The following is a 21025-nucleotide window of genomic DNA, read 5'->3' on the forward strand; positions in this document are numbered from 1 at the left end:
AACAATGTTCTCACATTTTGGATTGTAAAAACAAAGTTACAAAAAAAAAAAAAAACAACAAACCAACACCCAACAAAACTCCAAACACAAAAACAAAACAAAAACCCCAGCCCAAGCTGCAGGGACGTCAGGACTGAGTCCCAGTAACTCCAACTGGAAACCTGTCCCAGGACCTCTCTGCTGACATGGACCTTTTCCTAACCCCCCATTTACTCCTGTCTGTTCATATACCAGCACGTCTTTAACATTTCTCCTTCCTCCTCGGCATTTACTATTCATAGTCATTTCCCCAACTCAACCTTCACTTTAAGATGAAAAAGCCAAGTTACCCTAATTTCCTCTCACATGATAAGCCCCCCGCAACTTCAGTTGTTTTGAGAGCTGGTCTTTGCCATGACTTCAGCTCAATCCCACCCTTTAGAAAATGCATGACCAAAACTATGCAGCCAGCACCCAAGGTCCTGTGCAGCATCTCTGATCCCTTCCCATCCCACCAAAAATACTGCATCGCCGGATACATCTTCCATCATACTGTTCCTTCCCGCAGCTCCCCCCACAGTGACAATCAACAGTCCTACCACGGGAAATCACATATGGCTCCTTTTTCTGGCAAGTCTTTGTTTTGGCTTTCAACTACCTGCCTTTGCATTTGCACAACTGGCATCTTTCTGCTTCCAACGGCCCATTCCTTAACGCCTCAAATTCTGGTGCAGGATCCAGAGCTTCCTGCGCACTGGTGGCACCTTCAATCTTTGAGCCAGCAGCAGTTTCAGCAGTTGGCCTCCTCCTTGGCCAAGATCCTTAATTGAAATGACAACAATAAAAGCTATGACTGAGGCAGGCACCTTGATTACCTCCTCTTTCACTTTCCAACACTGCCTCAGGTCATCTCCTGTGGCCCTCTTCTGCCACCGCCTTCCCCACTTTATATTTTCCCGCTAACTGCATCTTCTGTCTAAACTTTATTTAGCACATCCTTTACCAGACAGAGGAAATCTAATCACATTTCCACTACCCAACAAAAGCAGACGTAAAAGTTATAAGGTTAGTCTGGCACAACAGCCCTTGTTTATTATGGTTCACTTTTCCAATTACTCATTTACTCCAAGCCTTTTTTTTTTTTTTTTTTTTTCATTTTTTAATTCAGCTTTTCAGACCATAACCCAGAAGTCAGCACCCATCACTCGTGTCATTCCTGGGGTGGCTTTTCTTTTCTGCTCCAATAGAAGCAGGAAAGGGGACTACTCTCCAGCAGTCACACCGACAGATACATTTCAAGCACCAGTATAATAAATCGAGCCTGTTGCCACCACAGTGGCCATGCCCTGTCGTACCTCTCAGTGCGGTACTTCAGGCTCAAATCCTCAAAAAGGCTGTGCCTGAGCAAGCAGGGATGACGCCCCAAAACCACGCAGCTGAAGGACAGCAAGCTTCGAGAACCGAGCCTGAGAAGTGTATGCAATTAATACTGCTGCCTTCATTTCTAGTTCATCAATTTACTGATTTGCTGGAAACAAAGCTGACTTACATAAGCCACATCCAAACCGATGCAAGAGAAGGAAAAAACAACCAAACCAACCAACCAACCAAGAAAAAACCCACAAAAAACCCCGCTTGGTTTTCCTCAGGAAATTTGGTTGCAGATGAGACTGTCAGCTATTCTTTGCAGCCAGATGTTAGATACTTGTTTTACATACGTCAAAGCAGCACCTTCAGCCTGACAAAGCATCATCTGAAAACATGAATTATCAATGAAACATGAAATCCTACTTCAACGACATTTGGGTGTTTTGCAAGTTTTCGGCCACAAATCTGTTAGAAATGTCTTTAGTGGGATAAACTTGCAACTTTAAGGCTGCTTTCTTTGTTTCATGGACAGAATAGGAATGGATTTACCATCAAATAAATTGGATCACATTTTTGGCTCTAAAGGTTCAAACCTTCCTCCACTCTCTTCCATGGAGATAAAATTTCACTTTATATAGTGCTCCTTGGGTAGAGACCTGCAAGTTTCGATCTTTCTCAATTTGCAGCCTCCTAACATTTTCCTAAGAGAAGCGGAGGCCACTCTCTAGACTTGCAGGAGAGGTGGACAGTAGCTTTTCCCAGATCCCATAAAACCAGCTCACTAACCTTAGGTGCACAGTTACCAGTTCAGATTAATCGTGAACAAACAGACAAGAGACTACTCAGGAGGTTTATGTCCAGGTTCACTCTTCCCCCCCTGGATTTCCTTCTTGCAGCAACTAAACTTTTGTTTTGCTTTTTTAAACTGTGCAGGGATGAAGGACGTCTCCTCCAGGGGCACAGGAAGGGCCAAACCAGCTCCCAGCTGAAATCCAACCTGCCTAAAACACACTTCTGCCTGTGTTCCAGGAAACAAACTCCTCCAATATAACAACTGCAATTACCTCCAGCTGCAAGCTTCCAGCATCACAAAAGCAAATAAAACAATGGACACTTCTCATATTGGACTTCGGCAAAAGATGTTTATTATTATTATTATTATTATTGTTGTGTTGCTGTTGTACCTCCTCTGCTCTGCCCACAGTGGTGGCATAAATGCTGTTACCATATTGTAGCTGATGATGCCGGTGTACAAATCAAAATCCATCTTAATTTCAAACTCCATTAGAAACACAGGAAAAAAGATCAACATTTACGAAATGTAAAGGGAAAAATGGTATGGAAAGAATTATTTTTTTTTTTTATTTTTCAAGCTTCCAAGACAGTATTACAAACAACAGAGAGCAAAGGAAAAGCTAGAAATGAAATACTTGACAGCATCTGTTTAAAAATTACAGCTAAGAAACCTAATAAAAGTTGAATAAACAGTTACTAGAAATAAAAATTTTTACACATATGATATTTGTCTGGGATTTTTATTTCTTTAAAATAATTCATACAAATGGTTACAGTCACAAACATGATTTTAACCAAAAATATTGCTAGCCTACCACATTACCAGGAAGGAATCAATGTAGGCAATGAAATGCTGCTACTTTTCAGTAGTCTAGTGCCTTTTTCGCATACCACCAATAATATATACTTTAACTGGTGACAAAAAGCACAATGCTCGTTTATACAAAACCTTTTTTTTTTTTCCTCAAAATCTCTTTGCAAGGTTGTCTTCATTTTGAAATAAGGGAATTCATGCCAAAATTAGGAGAAACTGTTTTTCTTTTGTTTACTAAATTATTCTAAAAAATAAGACAAGCAGGTAGAAAAAACAATGCACTGTGTGGCGTAGAAAGAAAAATGGGAAAAATTCATTGTCCTGAGAAGTTTGCCAACTGCCTCATTTTTGGGCATGTTTTAAAATATAAAAGAAAAGATTTTTAATCTCAAAATTGGTTTGTTGAATGCCTCCCTTATGTTTTTCCTTGTTGACAGCTAAGCAAACAAACCCTTTTTAATGTTCTAAAAACTGTACACAGACAAGTACATTCATGATATAATTAACTACTAACTTCTCTTGCTTAACAAAGAACCCATAGGACACAGAAACAGTGAATCAGTCCACTGGACAGGGACGAACTACAATTTATACGGAGGAAAAAATGTTTCCAAATCTTCTTTTTGTCTCCCACCTTTTCCTTTTATACTGTATATTGGACCAGTTTCTAGAACAATAATCGTCTCCTCCTGTAAGTTCATGGTTTTGCCTTTAATCAAAATCCAGGGGTTTTTTTTGTTTGTTTGTTTTCCACGCGCTGAAGCTGAAATCTCCGATGTTGGGAATGCTGTTTTCATAGGCTACAATTGGTCGCTTGGGTGGTCTCTATCAGCTTCTGGTTTGACAGTTTGGCCAGGGGAAGGAGCATGGGGCGGGTGGGCTACAGCAGGGAGGCCATGTGATAAAGACATAGGGTTGGGGACTATTCCTTCTACTGCTGCAGGTATGCCAGTTGAAGCCACGCTTACAACGCCTGGGGGATACCTGCTGAGAGAAGGAAACAAGAATGTATGTTAAAACCAAGAGATGACTGACTGGAAAGCCCACCTTGCTTCCTTCTAGAGCTACAGAGATGCTTCTCTTGTTTTCAAACCAGTGAGAAAAAGAGTTGGTTAAGCTCCAGGTGAGATACCATACGCAGATGCTAAATAAGGCAAAAGATGCTGTATTTTTACCCCAATGAGAAATGAAGGTTTCCTAGGCTGTTCATTCAGACTTCACATTAAATAGCATGAGTGACAGCACAGCAACGGAACCAACCTGGAAGGATTGCTCCTCTCGATGTACATCTCAAGAAGAAGCAATTCAGGCTAGGTCTGCACAATATATATCTGTCCTCTTAGACTTTCCTTCAAGTTGCCCTTCAGGGATTTTTTTCTCTTTCATTTTCATATAGAAATTTTAAAGTTTCACTGTTGTGGTTTGAAAAAATGTTTCTTTAAGCTAATCTTTTAGTTGTAGCTTTCTGATAGCCCTCCAAAAGAGCAATCATACCCACACACTCTTAAAGAGACAAATTCAAGCTTATTGCACCTGAGTAACTTTTTCAGCATCAAACTTGCCACTGTACTTGGCTGAAAGAGAACCAGTACTAGTTAGTTATACAGAGGACAAGTGCTTAAGGCAGATTGCAAGAAAGAGAGATGCAAACTCAAAAAACCTATGGATGGTTTTAAAGATTTCTTACTCCATCTGGATGAACACCAAGGCCTAAATATTTTACAAATTCAACAAAAAAGTCATCCCCTGATTCAGCCTGATTTTATGATGGCTCTGATATTATCAGACTAAAATAAATCTTGCAAATCTATTTCAATCAGATTTGATTGAAATCAGTTATATTTGATACCTGATTCAGATATAATTGACAAACACTGGTACTTCGCAGTGCTGTATATAAACAACAGCTACACAAGAACACTTTTAACAAAAATATGTTTTCTTTTTAGCCAAATACCTCAATACCCATTTGCAAGTTATCTCACGCTGGCCAGTTAACATCATAAAGCTGCACACTCATCCCTTGTTCTCTCCTGCTCTATTCTGCTCACCCAAGCATCCTAGTGAGAGAGTTATCCATAAGGCTAACCGCTTACTCACTGGGGCATTTCCTACCCTAGTATTCAACTAAATGGGGGAAAAGGCACTTGCAGCCTTGTCAAGCTTTTTCAAATATCACATTATTCTGCTGTTGATTTTCTTCTCATCACAGTTCAACACTGAATGCATCAGGGAATTTTACCCTGTTTCAGCAGCATCTTTTCTGAAGCGTGTTTGTGCTGCTCGTCCTAAGTTCCCTCAAACTGAGAGAAAATTAGTGCAGGACTTATGCAAAACTCAGAGGAGGAAAAAGCATGATGAAAGCACATTTATTATTTCTTTTTTCTTCCATCACAGAAACTGCTTTTTGCAAACACTGTGCCAGAGGGGCTCAGCATGGCTACCTGACACGGCACAGGGACCATGAAGACACCATACACTGGCCTGGTCATTGTGGGGAAGATTCCTACAGATCATACCACTTACTGTAATCTGGGATGGATAACCAGTATGTGAAAGATCACACCACCTGTAGGCCAGAGAACTTTGCTCCCAATTGTACACGTATTTACGGCGCTTCCTCAGCCAATTCCTTCTCCAGAGAGGCTCCTTAGAATTAATTTGCAGTTGCTAATGGATTTAGTTGCTTGTTTCAGTACCTCAACTTGAATTTTATTAATCAAATTTCTTCAGTTCCTACAAAAACTGTCAGACTGGGTATTGTTTTACTTATTCAAATTTAATTTTGAAACAGCTTATCTGTTACTCTAGGCACTTTGCAAAAAAACCCAACATGACATGACAAAAACCTACATTTAAAAGCTCGACACAGCAACTGTTTCCAACACAGAATCTCTACTTTCTAACAACATATTCCCTGAGCATCAACACACCGGGGCTGGGAGGTATCAAGGAAAACACCAATTCTACAACTGTGTCTCCCTCAGGAAGAAAAGTCAGAACCTCCCCTCCTGAAAATGGACTGTGCTGGGTCAGGAGCATTAACAGTTACCTTCTGAGCACATTAAGCAGTTCAAACTACACATCTGTAATTCTCCTTTGACTCCAAATATTCTTTCTGCATATAAAAATATTCCCCTTGGACACCAAGTTATAATAATTGGGACTCCAATATATATTATTCTGTATATAAAAATATTCCCCTTGGACACCAAGTTGTAATAATTGGGATTCTACCTGCCAGCACCTCGTCTCAGACACAGGCTTCCTAGACTTTTACTAACATCCAAAAGCCCTCCAACTGTTTTTCTTATTCTAAAGCTACACAGTGGCCATTGCCCTCTAGAGAAACTGCATTTTGCTTAACAACTCCTAACCCTATTTTGCCATTCTTTTTTCTTATTTTGTCCCTTTTTAATTTAATCATCAATGTCGTTCAAATCATATCTCAGAAAGGAAGGCACATAAACTCAACAGCCTCTACACATGGGCATTTCTATCCTACATAACCCTTCCTTTAAGTTGCTATTTATTGCTTTTCAGTTCTTATCCAGCAAATACATTCCCTCCAGCACTTCATAAAGGTGCTTCCAATCATCCTCCTCTGGCAGCAGTAAGTTGAAATGCTTTCCAGGTGAAATGCCCACTGAATTAAATTTTTGTGAAAACAGAAGTGAGAAATCAGTCTCTGCTACTACTTACTCTTCCTTCCCCTTCCCCCACATAGTCTTAATTTATGAAGAAAAATACAGTAGCCATCTTAATTACAACTGAAAGGCAACTCTGATTTCTATGTTAATCTCCTGGATTTTTTTTAAACTGCAGAAGCACCTTGAACTCACTACGTTAAGCTCTGTTCAAGAAAGTGAGTCTGTCCCAAGAGCTTAAAAATTTAAGTGCATGCTTTTATCTTACTTTACAGAGTCTGAAAATCACCAGTGAAATACCTCAACATGAAATAACTCCTGAATTACCAACATCTAACTATTGTCATCCAAGTACCTCTTCAGTACCCGGATATTCTCATCTTCTCCCTGTTAGAAGGCAGAAAGATATGTCAACACGTCTAAATTGCGGGATGACTGTTTACTGGTTGTCAAATTTCACTTCGCCTATAACCTGCACGCTCTGTGACACAGGAAATGGCAGGGGGTTATTTAACAGGCAGCTCAGTAACATTTACACAGTAATAACACAAAAGCGGGGTATATTATGCTGCTTCACCAAGACTATTACAAATAGTTCCTTCTCAGGAATATCGTTAATCTTTACTCATGGGATAGGTCCCGTTTGCTTGACCTTTTGTATTGATAGGGTGTCTTGCATTTCACATAGTAAACAGTTTTGTTTTCCACAGAATACGATGATATTCATAAGATCTAGATTATATTCTGCTGATGAATGTTCAATGTTCTTTGCTTGTGATAATATTTGATAATTTAAGAGTTCTGTCCTACATCAAAATACAATAAATGATATATCCAGAATAAAATAACCTTGTTAGTTTCAGTTCACTGAGAGAGCTATTTGCATTTTTTAACATATAAATTATTATCCCAGGTCTTATCTTCTAATGCAATTACATGACTATGATACAGTTATTAGCACGTCTGAAACATCATACTGCCTGTGAAAGACTCCAGAACTCAGCTAGTTGAACGTAATCTTGGATTGCAAAGAGAAGACAGAAAAATTTGTTTTCAACAATCAATTCAAATTCTGTACTTAATCCAGGTAGGAATTAAGCCATCAGCAAACACTGCTACTGAAACCAAATTCTTCATAAAGCCTGAGCTTCAAGTTCTGCATATTTTATACTGCACAAAATAGTAATTGCCTTCACCCACACACGAACACTATTCTATCACCACTCCAAAAAGAAGCTTTTAATATTTGTTGTATGACTAACTTCTCCCTCAAAATTCCACAAATGAGTTTTATTTTGCATTTGAAAATAACGGTCATCAAAATTTATTTACAACAAATTTTCTTTATTGAAAAAACCAACTAAAACAATGTCTAAAAAAGGCATTCAGTTCTGTGCTTATCCCGCTTAAATTAAACACATATGGTCTTTACCTTGTAAATCATTAACTCCCCAAACATTCCTAAGTTAAAATCCATTTCTAGCTGCGAAGCCTGCTTCTGCTGGACTTGCAACCCCCAAAATGAGAACAAACAACTGCATTTTATATGGGCATGCAACCTGTTCCTAACTGCCATGACAGGATTGGAGTTACTACCCACCGTTCAGCAACACCTGCCTTTAAGGCTCAGTTGCATTCAGCTCTGCCCCGAGTACTCCACACTGAAGTCAATGAAACCACATGCTGTGTGGAAGAGAACACGTGCTTCAACTTTTCATTTAAGCAAATAAAAACACCCTTCTTCAGATATTTAGGGATTTGGTTACTTTGTCAAAAAATAAACATCTTGGCATGATGTGAGATATATACATGTTGATCAAATCCAAGTTACTCTTCTCCCTTGGTGCCCTTACAGCTACCGATAAAGAGATTACAGCAGAGTGTGGTGATGCTCCCCCCTGTCGTCTCTCCATCACTATCTAATGAGACTGTTAGAAGTCATTGGGACACGAGAGCTTTGCTCCACTTCTCAGCATTGCACAGCTGGGTCCTCATAGGGGGTAGCACACACCAAAAAATAATCTTTTATCTATTAAAAGTATGGGGTAGCCCTCCTGAAGAGGGATAAAGATAAGAAAGATGTATGAAGGAGGACAGTGGAAAGATTAGGACAAAGAGATATGAAAAAATAATGAAAGGACTGCACTGTCCCTCCCCTCAAGGCAGTGAGGGAAGCAGCTGTTTGTAGCTTTCTCAGCCACTTTCATCCTACTTATGAGTAAATACTATACTGGAAGATAAAAAATTGCAGAGACTTTTCATAAATAAAATTGTGTGAAGCTGTTCTATTAGGAAAAATCTGCTGCTAGAACAGCTGCTAGGGATAAAGGGATAGAGAAAGACTCTCAAGCAAAGTGACTAAGGAACGTACATACTAGATGTAAAAAAATTGCCCTTTTCTATTAATAATTAAGAGCTGTTTTCACAGTTGATTGAGAACACATAGATCAAGTCCTTCAAATGCTTTGTCTTAAAAATTAAACGTGTAATTTAGAAAACACTATTTTAAACATATTTTCATAATCACCACAGGCTATTCCACTGTATTCACTGCTGAGTTCATCACCTTCAGCAAAAGGAATATAAACTTCCACTGCATTCGCTGGAGAAGACCAGAATTCTTTTAGTTGAATATACAAAAAAATGTATATTGTTCAGATATTACTAACCGCACAAAAAAGATAAGAAAAGGAAACGTACTTACGCACTGCATGACTGACTTCAACTAGCAAAGCAAGATCATTCCTTTGAATGCAACAATTATGAAAACAACATAGCTGGGGCCTAATCCAAAAACACTTCATTTATTAATAGGAAGGTCTTCTATTTATTCTGGAATGCATACCTTTGAATTAAGGAGGTATTTCTTTTACACCTGCAGCATGCTTACCTGTATGCAGCACCATTAAGCTCTGGATGAACAACTGCGGGATCCATGCTGGCCCAATGTGTAGCTGCAGTCAAATGATCTTTGTTAACACAGTTTTTCAGACTGTCTGGAATACGACCTGGGATGAAGCAAGGGAGAGGGAGAGGAAATAAAACAACCATAAAAATTGCATGCCTTATGCTCTTAATGTATTTATATCAAAAATAGTTCTAAATCTTTGTATATTTAAATCAATATATAAAATTGCATGAAGAGCTTATTTTTGATCCTCGCTGGTCCCCTTTTGTCTGGGACATAGTTAATAATGGTTAAAATGCTGCACGTAGTTTTTATTTCTCTCTGTCTTTTGTGTACAGGGTCTCAATAAAACCATAATCAACAAGATTCCTGCTTTCCAAGAAGCTAAAACCTGAATATAGAGTATGGCTGCCAATCAAGTTCAGTAATGTAGCCTCCTGCTCTTTGTCTTTAATTTCATTTTCCTCCTTTTCCCTCCACGTGTAACAGCACTAACAATCTTCATTGAAGAATGTAGGATTCTGAATGGAATTTTGCCATAAACCTGAATATGACCAACACTTTTTTTCTGTCCTGCTGATCTTCCCCTTTTTATCTCAACTGTTCTTCACATTTATATACTATAACATGTTAATCCTCAGCTATTTCTTTCATTCCTACAAAAAAATTAAAATAGATGAGAAAACTCCCTTCTTTATTCCTTCAAAACTTTTGCTTAACTTCTGAAGTAAAACTGAAGTTTTAAGAGACAGATACTGGAAAATCTGTCAACCTGATTCAGCACATACTGGACAAGCCTCTGACTGTCTTCTGCAGAACTATCTCCAGCCCTGCAAAAAAGGACATTTTCTTCATGGCAACAGGAATACTTCCACCTACTCAACAGGAGATCGATTTGAGCTTGTGTTTTTTTCTGACATCTGTTTTAATGTAGCCTTTCTAAAGTTTTATCTTACTGCACATTTGCGCACAGAGAGGTAGAAAGCGCTGAGTTCGAGCCTACCTCTGCTGCTCTTGGCAATAGTATTCCAATACGCCTTCAAAAGCTGACTGTGCTCCATCATTAAAGAATTCAGGCTTTTTGTCTCCAACTTCCTACTGGAAATCTGATTAAGGACTTCACTACTCTTTGCCTGTTCTTTCTATCCATCAGCCTGGCCAAAATGGGGCTGTAAAAAAGCCTTTTCATAGAATTGCTTTTTGTCTAGTGGATACTATCAAATACTTGTTAATCCACAACTTGCCCTTGTGCCACTAAAACCTCCCACGTCTCCTATGCACACGCCAAATCAGTATCAGTACATGCTCCCTTATGGGCAAATTCCTACAAATTGTCCTGATTAGAAATCATCTTCTAAATTTAGCTGAAATATATATCCATCTAAGCTTCTGCCAAAGTTGTTCATAAATTTAAAAGGTATCTTTCTTCTTCTGATGTTTATCCTTCTCAAGTACTTTTAAACTGGAATCATGTCTTCCTCCTTGCCCCTCTCATTCTTCATTTTGTTAACTTATGTAGGCATGTTCTATTAGTCTCCCCTTACAAAACAGTATTTATGTATTTTAAACTTTCTTCATAATGATCTCTTCACTTGCCATGCTTGCCTTCACGTTTCTTCCATTACTGGTTTCAGTGGTCCTCCTTATTTAGTACTTTGATTTTTTTGATGTTCAAAAATATATTTAAAGATATTTAATCTCTGCTTATTGTTTTTATTTTATACATCAGAACATCACTGACTTTTGGAACAGCAGAACCACTTAACATCTTTATAGCTAGATGGTAGTCACAGCCTTCATGCCCTCATTGTACAGCTTTTTCCAATTAGCTTCTTACTCTACAGCCTCTTCCCCTTTGTGTTCCACTATGGCTTTCACATACCCAGCTTTATCCCATGCTTCCTGTATCTTTCCTACATTTGTTTCACCGCAATTCAATGTCATTCTCACCTCCCTAATGTTGGCCTCAGTTTGATCTTACTACAAACCATGTGCAAACACTGAAGTGCTGACAGCTTCAATACAAATCAATGATTTAGATCGTTGATAGCACAATCACACACTTTAAGAAAACATAGGTCTCTTGTCCCAGGCGCATATGTTTGGTTATTACACAATATTTTACATAAAAGTAGCTCGGTATAGCTGACTCTTACTCAGATCTTAGCCTATTAATGCTTATTTGCACATCCATCACCCCCCAAGTAGGTATCGTATGCTGGTTTGTGCAATCACTCCCAGAGCTATTTGGGAGCAGGTAATAGTTATACAATAATTAATGAATGGATTATTAGAGTTCTTCTGAAGTATAAGCACAAGGACCAATTCCAGGAAAGATTTCAGGGACTCTTCAAGTTACATCTAAACCAGAGAGAAATAGTCCTGTAAAGGGCAATTCAGAGCAGGAGTTTAAGAGGTGCCTTTAATCACCATCCAGAGGAGAATTTTCTTTCTGCACAGGCTATAAACGAAAACTAAATCGTTGAGCCTCTCTAGGCTACTGCTAAAGCTTTTTGTATAGCAGAACAATATGTTGGCACTGAGCTACTCTCAAGGTGACACAGATGGCCCTTCATGTCTGCAGAGCATTCAGTCTATATTGCCAAGGGGGAAACAGCGAAGTCCTACTAAAGAGAGAACATTAGTGCTTAATGAATCATTTTCCAGTATGAAAATCCTTCCTTTTATTTTAGGCTACAAGGGATTCAAACCAATGCCAAATGGCTCACTCTTCTCATTTTATTTATTAGCAGTGCATGTTCAAGACATAACTGTTTTCTCTTACGTGAACAGTTTACAATTACATGGCAGTTATATAACAAAGACACTTTGCTCTTTAAAATGCTAGACGTCTTTAGCAATGCTTTAAAGAGAGGATCATCTAAAATAGAGTACCCTCCCAACAAAATACTGAAAACTTTATTCTGATGTAGAGAATGAGTGGTCGAGATATGAGTACTACTAGGAACAGCATGAAGCTCTACATGCTTTATCTCTGAACATTACAGCCTTAAAGGTACTGAAATTCCAGACTGTCCTCCAAGAAAAATTGGGATGAACTTTGGAAAATACAAAGGCGCCAAAAAGAGAAGAGTAAAGGAAACAGAACTGCTCATTACAAGTATCTAGGAAAGGCATCTAGGAAAGCCTATGGAAAACCAGCAATATCTGGATGACTTGCAGTCAAACCCATCAAATGGGTAATGTTTACAAGCAACAACAAAAAAGTGGATTTTTATAAGTACATTTCTGTTATATGGAAAAAGTACTCGTTTTGCAGTGCCTGCCTTCTCTTTATAATTGCAATGAGCCTCCAAAACGATCTGTTCCAGTTCTAAGAATCGACTTAGTGGGTATTTGCTAGTTTCCATGTTTCAAATATTAGAAGTGGTAAAGAAAACCTAAGGTTGGTTCTTTTCAGCACGTTTCAAGACAGAGGAATGAAAAAAGGTTGTTAAAAAGAAATAAGCAATGAAGGAGCTAATAACGGGAGTTAGTACCTGTGATGGCTCTTCGGATCTCTCGTGCCGCTTCTTCCCGCATCTCAATTGAGGCTTGTTCACTATACCAGGCTGCGTGTGGAGTACAGATCAGGTTTGGTGCATCCTTCAAGGGGCCCTGACTAAAGCTAAATAAAGATTTAAAACAAGATCAAATGACAAAAAATACTGGGGGAGGTGGGGAGAAGAGGGGAGGGAAGAAGGGGCGGGGGGGGGGGGGGGCAGGGGTGTCCAGGAGGATTTGTACATACACAGATTAATTTTTACAACAGAAAAGAATTGCATTTCTATTCCTTGTTGGGTTTAGTTTTAATTCTGTCAGTTAATTTAATACACTATTCATGGTATAAATAAGCAACAATCATCTCTTATAAACTCAAAGGGTAGAACCTAAGTATAGCAGCAACATTAGCTTCTGTCCAATGCACTTATTGCTAACTACAGCCACTGCCACTCCAGTTCTCGTGCAGAAATGCATATAGCAAGACCCAAATCAATTCAGGACACCATTCCATTTGTCCATTTCATCACAGTTTTACTTCTACTGCATTAGCCAACAAAGCTCTGTTTTCTCAAGAGTCACTGACAATGTGACATTTAGTGATTTAAAGAAAAAAAAAAATCTTACAATTATTTCCAAATAAGAAGTGTGTCCATCAGCAGCCTCAACTTTTTTTTTGAAAATTAAGTTGGTTTTTTTTGTTATTTTAAACTATTTTTTCTTTCCTGTTCCTTTATAGAAACTCCACAGAAAGAAGGAAATTTATTTTACAGATTGATTTTCAGGGAAAGCAATAAATCTGTGTAAAAGTGCTATCACAGATACAGAATAAAGAAACTGAAAATAATGGAAACTTGCTCCTCCTATTTATTTCCAGTTTTAATAATCTTACAGTCAATTGTAACAACAGGAGAACAAATATTTTAAGATAAAAGCGTGCTTTCAAAGTTGGTCATAATTCATAAAATGATAGATTTCATCTGTAGGTTCAATAAACATCAGAGTATCTGGCAAAACTCTTGAATAAAGAGTTGCATGCTGCGATCAGATAGACATGCAGCACTGAAGCCAAAGGAAATTGTGGCTGTAATCCTGCAACTGAATCTCTGCAGATGGCATCTCCATGCAGTAAATGGGGCTTCCTATGGGTGCAACGGTCTGCTTGTGCAGATCTGAGATCTGAATTGGGAAGAATGTACGGAGCTGAAAGTCCCTTGAGCTGTCAGACTCTGGCTTTGCACAGCACTACTGCATTGCAATGACTACATTTAGAAGTAAATGAATGCAGGGTACGCATAAATAAAATTAAGTATTTGTGATGTGGCATTGTGTCTCAGTAGATATAAAAATTCTGCCTAAAAGCATACTATTCTATTTTTTTAAAGCTTCTATTCCCTCCAAAGCTGATACGAGAGAGACTGTCCTCTCTCCAGTCTTTACAACCTGCCCTCAAGTCCTGAATCTGTTCCTCTTCAAAACATTATGTGGGTTATTCCAGTTAAAATTAATGTCTTTTCCTGCCCATTCTGAAAAAGGCTTGTCACATATGAGCAGTAAGCTGAAGCAGTCTATTATCATAACTATAACTCAGAAGTCAGGTTCAAGACTCAAGGACATACCAAATAGGCTCGTTTCTGATTATGAGAGCTGATATCTTAATACCAACGCCACTTTGGGGAGTGGTACATTTCTGCCTAAAACAACAGACTTCTCAGTGTCATTCAAAAACTAAGGCTTGTGCTACCAGCTCTGCTAATGACAGCAGAGTTACTACTCCCCTGATAAAGGGTAAAACAAAACAAAACCTGCACTCTGGCAACCCTCCTTAACTTCTTTTTTTTGCAGCCTGTTATATTTATGGCTTTCCTGCAGAGGCGATCTGGACAAAAGTACATCTTTTCCTCCAGAAAGGTGTCATGAAGTAGTTATTTCTCACACCAAACCTCAACCCTTTGCCTTCTGAAAGAGTCTGTTCAGAAATCAGTATTAGTTGCCTCCAGAGTTGCATCAATGACAAAGGAGCATTCCCCTCAAAGCCATGACACAAAGCCATGTTCAGGATTTGTACCCAAGTCCCTGCTATTTCTACTAAATAAACCCATTGGATTATTTTTTTTTTAAGGAATTGAAACTTGGACGCCACTTTTTCACTTCTGACCACATACACAAGCTCCATCTACATCTGCATTAGTCCAGTGCTGCACAGATTCATGTTGCTTTCCTAAGGAGTATTTAGCTACCAAATGAAGGGAAAACTCAATTTACTTGTTGCTGTTGATTGTATCATGCACTAAGACTTAAAAAATAAGAAAGTGAACAAAATGAAAAGAAAAGAAAAGGAAAAGCACCTGAATGGTTCTGACTCATGTACATCTAAGGCTGCCCCTCGTATCCTTCCTTCCTTCAGGGCCTGTGCAAGTGCTTTTTCGTCTACTAACCCACCTCGAGCTGTGTTGACCAGGAAAGCCCCTTGTCTCATCTAGGGAAAGTTAAAAACAAGAATGATGAAATAAAAATAAATGAAATAAAATCGTTGTGGCATTATTTTTTACTCAAAAGAAGCATCCAGTACAACAAAGGCTATTCAGCTGGTTTAACCTGTAACAGTTGTCTTCCCTTTCCATTGGGAAGTACCACAAAATGTGATGCTTCTAACATAAAATGCTATTTCACAGCATTTAGTAACCTTTTGTTTCTTGTAAGTAGTGTCTTTTAATAGAAGCGTTGTTTCAGATATTGTGCAGTAACATGATCAAAAGATACAACTGTGCATATGAAAGTGACAGATCATTTTATGCCTTTTTATTTCACTGTGAAATTGCATGAGACAGAAACTACAGCACATTCTTAAACGAATTCATATTTTGTGGTTTTCAACTTTCACACAAAAAAAAGCCTGCATGAATTTTTCAGAAAAATCAATGCTTTTGGATTTTCAAACACTTTTCCCTTTAGTTGCCAAAACACAGTAGATCTATGTTTTATTTATTTTTGTTACTTGAGCTTCCTCCTCCCTGTGAGACTTTTCAAATAAAGGTCTAAAGAATTCTTATATTATTCAATTAAAAGGCATGAAAATGAATTTGGTGGAGAACGCTGTGTGCCCAGGAGAGAAGCTGTGCTGTGCATTGTGCAGATTAGCATTGTAGATGACACTGTGTGGGGAGAACTACAAGAATTTACACCATAATATATCCACAACATGAAAACAAAGTGGCAGTTTAAATAAGAGAGATGGTACAGAAAAAAAATAAATTACTATATCCTGCTTCCAGCCACCCTAATACTTCATCTTTTACCAGATGTCTCAAACACAACTTCTAATCTCAGAAGCACTTCTGTGCATGAAGGTAAGCATATGAAGAGCAGGAACCAAGGTGAAGATGAATGATAAAAATCTCATTTTGTACAGACTCCATCTCTCACCATAAGAACAAGAAAACCCCAACATTTTGACACCAAGTCAACTCCTTGAAACCTACACATCAAACTAAAGCTTATGTAAATGGATTTTTACTCTGAAAGACTGATTCAAAATGCCAAATTCGTGAACAAGGAGGTTTGGATGCAAGTCAGCTACAAGTATTTTTTTTACATGAGATCATAGGAAATATTAAACAGTTAACATGCATATGCTTGCAGTAACGTTATAAGAATAAAATCCAATCGTATTCTACTGGCCAACTCGCCAGGTTTAGTGTGGCCCTGCCTCTCTCCATATGCAGACTCTTGGCTTACAGGAGAATGATCTACTGGTCTGTATAGCAAAACCAAAGTCCACCTACCGAAGCAGAACTAAGGGATAGTTCTTTTAGTTTTGTGTAATTAACTTGGGAATTAGAACAGTGAAGAAAGAAATGGTGGCATGACCTTAAGTTGGCCGAGTAAAAACAAGATGTTCCTGATGGGAACCAGCACTGCAACTTCACTACTTGTCAGCTGTGAGAACTAAATCAAATCTAGGACAGGAGGGCTCACCCACGTGATAATCACACTTTCTTTGCAGACATACAAGCTCATGGGAGCTTATATATCCCTTCCTATTCCTGTGCTCTTGCACAGAGAAAATTTGAGTTTTAAGTATAGTCTAGTGTATTTATATGTCCGTTGAAGGACTTGAAAATTTTTATCAAAGTGAACCCTGCTAAAATCTTCTGTCCAACATTTATAACCTTTCTTGAGTTTTCATTTTAGGACTATTTACAAAACTCTAAAGCTAGTACTAAGACAAGTCCAAATCAAACAGAACATGGCTGCATAAATGCATTCTAGTGGGAATGAATTACATGACTCATGATAAACTATAAGGGTGGATGCAGCTGGAGATGATCCTTAACAATGGGTGGAAGTTTGAAAGAGCTTCACAGCTAGAACTGCTGACGGCTGTGAAATTCACCTAGACTAAACCTGCATAGCTGCTTTAAAAATATATTGCATTTAAAAGGCAGCGTCTTTAAATCTGTAAAACTAAAGATGACCTCAGCTTCTCTTAAGAGCACTTGATTACCATGGGTTCAATAAACACAAGCTTGAAACACTTCTCAGAGCTACTCTGGTACTATAAGGCCAAGCACGATGGCTAAGCAGAATGCCGACTAATTAAAGGGAAAAGCTACTGAAAGAGAAAACCGACACCAAATTTTCAAAGACATTCTAAGGTTATGCAGTTTCAGATTCTAAACAAAATTCAGGGTGAGACTTTAGTGAAATGAGATGCACGACACTTCTCTGTACTTTGTTTAAAAACTGGTTATTACATGAGCATGCACTATCGGACAAAAGTGGCATGCAACGCCCTCTTAAAAATTTTAGGCGAACTCCAACATCTGTGAGCCTAAAAAAGTTATTCTGCCCTTTTTGATACATATTCAGAAGATGTGCTCTAAGCAAACTAAGCAGTCAGAGGTGTTCCAATTCTATGGTCTGCAGGTGTTACAATATAGACTGCTTCATCCAAACTTTTATCCAAGGCAAGAACTACCTTCTAACATTTTAATCCTTGCTTTAATCATGACAGATAACAAATAGCAAGATAAATGCTTATGATATCCTTTCCAGTACAGACTTTACTATATGCATTTCATTTCAGATGTTATCACTCAGTTTTAACCTGTTTTGTTTTGTTTGTTTCTCTGATTAATGCACTAAGGCCTCTCCAACTCCAACCTCCTGCGATATACAGCAGACTGGGAAACTTGGGCCAGTGTAATGAGTGACCACTGCTAAGCCTCCAGATGGTCCCACTGAATTCAGTGTGATTCCGTTTGGTTCTAGATGTCTGCTTGCAAAGACATCCACCCATGTAATAACCATTAAATGTACCTGAGCACACAACAAAACAGAACGTTCAGGGCAGGGTGACAGAGCTCTATTCTCTTAGAGATTTGCATTTTACACTTTTTAAGTTTGTAGAGTTTTAAACCTCAAACCCTGATTTTATGTTGGATGGACCTGCAAAATCCCTCAACTCTCAAAAAGTGTATTAATCATCAGTTTTCTGCTGTGATCCTACGTGACTGTGAAACATGTTCAGTCATTACTTCAGTTCTTCTAAAGTTCAAGAGTAGTAGGTCCAAACTATTTCTCAGAAGGCAATCAATGATTTTACAGCAAAAGAGTGCTATTGTCACTATTACCAACACATACAAGCACTACATCAAAATCAATTATTATGTCTTAGAATTTCTTTCCTGTACACTATCTACATTCTTACATCTCAATGTTGTATTTCTTGTTTTACCTACACTTAGGTTGGAATCAGAAGCTAGACATTTAATGAAAAAGCTTACTATCAAGTTAGTTGATAACGAAGCAGTTACTACACCTAGATTTTGAAATTACTGTAATATTACCTAAAACTTTAGGGAGAGGTTAGTATTAATTCCAAGAAATATTATTTTTCCAAATAATGCAATGCTGTAAATGCGATCCATCCATGAAGTGCTCTGCAAGCATCAGGACTGAGCACATGGGGGAGCCATTTAGTCATAATCCTTAAATTGCATCTAAAGAACTCAAACTGAGGAACAAGAGTGAATGGCAGAATTGCTACCTGAAAACACACAGGTAAAGGAAGTAGCTACTAGAAGACAAAGAAAAAGTACTTTTACATAAATGCAACTTTATTAAATCTGAGCAACATTAAGAAGAGCAAATTATTTCCACAAATGCAATGTTACTGTGCAAAAAAGTCAATAAAAGAAACAATACATAAACCACCAGCTATTTCCTAATGATTTATAAACCTGCTTGACCTCAAAGTAGGAAAAGGGAAAGAAATTTATTTCAAATGAGAATCTGCCTGTTTACATAAATAAACGTTATACAGTGTCAGCCACCAGCACCGGTGTGGAGGGCATCCACAGAGATTATTACCTGCTTTATGGTGAAGTCATTAATAAGATGATGATTGTGTTCATTCAAGTTGCAGTGCAGGGTAACACAGTCACTGTGGAACAGCAGGTCCTGCAAAGTGCTCACCCGCTGCAGTCCCAGAGCACGCTCCATGCCATCTGAGAGGTATGGGTCATAGAAAATCACACTGAAGCCAAAGGCTTTGGCACGTAGTGCTACTGCTTGCCCAACACGCCCTAGAACAAGATAAACATGCAATGAGAACAGATGTGAAGCAGCTGGTGTAAGGTAGCCTCCTCCTTCCTATTGCAAATGTTCATATCAAACCATACTGTTTTGCACAGCAACTGGAAGAGGATAAAAAAAGAGGCAGCTCCCAGACCACTTGAAATCATCACTAAGATCAGAAACGTTACATCTGGGCTGTTTCACACTGCCTTGTTCAAAACAAAGCAGGAGGTTTGCACCTTTTGCAACCGGAGATCTGAAATGCCAGAAGATGTCACGTAATCTGCAATAATGTGTGTAATACAAGGGTTTGCCTGCTGGGCCTGTTTATGGTAAAACACTACTGCTTGTGAACACATTCTGCCAAGGACTTTTCTTATCCATGTCGGACCAGCTGGCTTTAATAAAAAGCTATAAAATTAATCCTCAAAAATGGATGCAATAAAAGATAACTTGTTTAATCTGAAGCTCAACCATTCTCAATGCATGGAATCTCCTTTCTGAAGTAGTATTTGCTTTCATTTTGAATAATGTCCTTTCAGCTTAAAATGCCTATAAGAATCCTGTCATCTCAGGCTCTAAAAAAATTTTGTATCCATCTACTTAAATGATGAATAAATACAGTCCATCATATGGCACCTAGTTAAGAAGAGTGCCATTTGTGGTACCGTTTGGTATTCACGTTGACCTTAGCTTTTCTCTGTTCCATTTTCCTTACTGTCATATTTCAGAGTTGTGACTGGAATTGCTGTTTGGGCAGGACTCCATGGCACATGTATCAGGAGGTGTGTATCTCCCTTTGACACACTACCAGTAAAACACAGAGGAAAAAAGTGAGCGAGTACATCTAGTGAGGAAGGGTGTTTTGAAGAATGAGAACTAACAGACTTTTCAGGTTACAACACTACACGCTAGATACTCACATTAAGAGCATTAGAAATGTTAGATAAAGACATCTCAAAAGCATCACTAGACACACCATAATAATCATGTCTCATTTTGAAAAAAAAGTCAACAAGTTTTCTTTTGTAACACCTGAGTTTGTTCAAAAAAGCACCAAATTAACACAGGGAAATCCTATCTCTTTCCACTTGTGCTTGAAGGGATTTCCCTCTGCTTTTCAGTTCCTCTTTGAATAAACTTAAAAAGCCACAAGAAAAAAGGTTTTTTGTTGATCATTTAACCTGAACACAGCAATTCTGCAGTGCTTAGTGACAGATGTGCTTGGAATATTAAACAGTATGTCAATCTGATGGGGGCTGCCTGCTTTTCTTTGGTGACACCAAGTAAAAATACTCTTCAAAATCTTTTATTTCAATACTTGCATACATGTTCTTTGTTTGCTTTTCAAGCTGTTTTTTATAAACTTGAATTAGACAATTTTCAGCACAAACACTATATTATTTTCAAATTTTGGCACGTTCACAGCTC

General features: G+C 38.3%; 1 protein-coding gene across 12 annotated transcripts in view; it reads right to left on the reverse strand.

The window, feature by feature from the left end:
- Positions 1 to 2465: 2465 nt before the first annotated feature.
- Positions 2466 to 21025, reverse strand: part of CTBP1 (C-terminal binding protein 1) — a 251197-nt gene continuing 232637 nt past the window's right edge. For 7 of the 12 annotated variants that reach the window (XM_074147737.1, XM_074147745.1, XM_074147746.1 and 4 more), the window contains 5 exons: positions 19388 to 19602; positions 15361 to 15491; positions 13012 to 13139; positions 9494 to 9611; positions 2472 to 3943 (listed from right to left, as the gene is read on the reverse strand). In XM_074147737.1, coding sequence (XP_074003838.1) covers positions 3757 to 3943; positions 9494 to 9611; positions 13012 to 13139; positions 15361 to 15491; positions 19388 to 19602 — 779 coding nt within the window. In that variant the 3' untranslated portion in view covers positions 2472 to 3756. Of the gene's footprint in view, positions 3944 to 9493; positions 9612 to 13011; positions 13140 to 15360; positions 15492 to 19387; positions 19603 to 21025 lie in introns of all 12 variants that reach the window. The other 5 variants (XM_074147736.1, XM_074147747.1, XM_074147748.1 and 2 more) reach the window with 3 other exon arrangements.

The sequence above is a fragment of the Numenius arquata genome, chromosome 5, assembly GCF_964106895.1.
Source record: "Numenius arquata chromosome 5, bNumArq3.hap1.1, whole genome shotgun sequence".
Lineage (NCBI taxonomy): Eukaryota > Metazoa > Chordata > Aves > Charadriiformes > Scolopacidae > Numenius > Numenius arquata.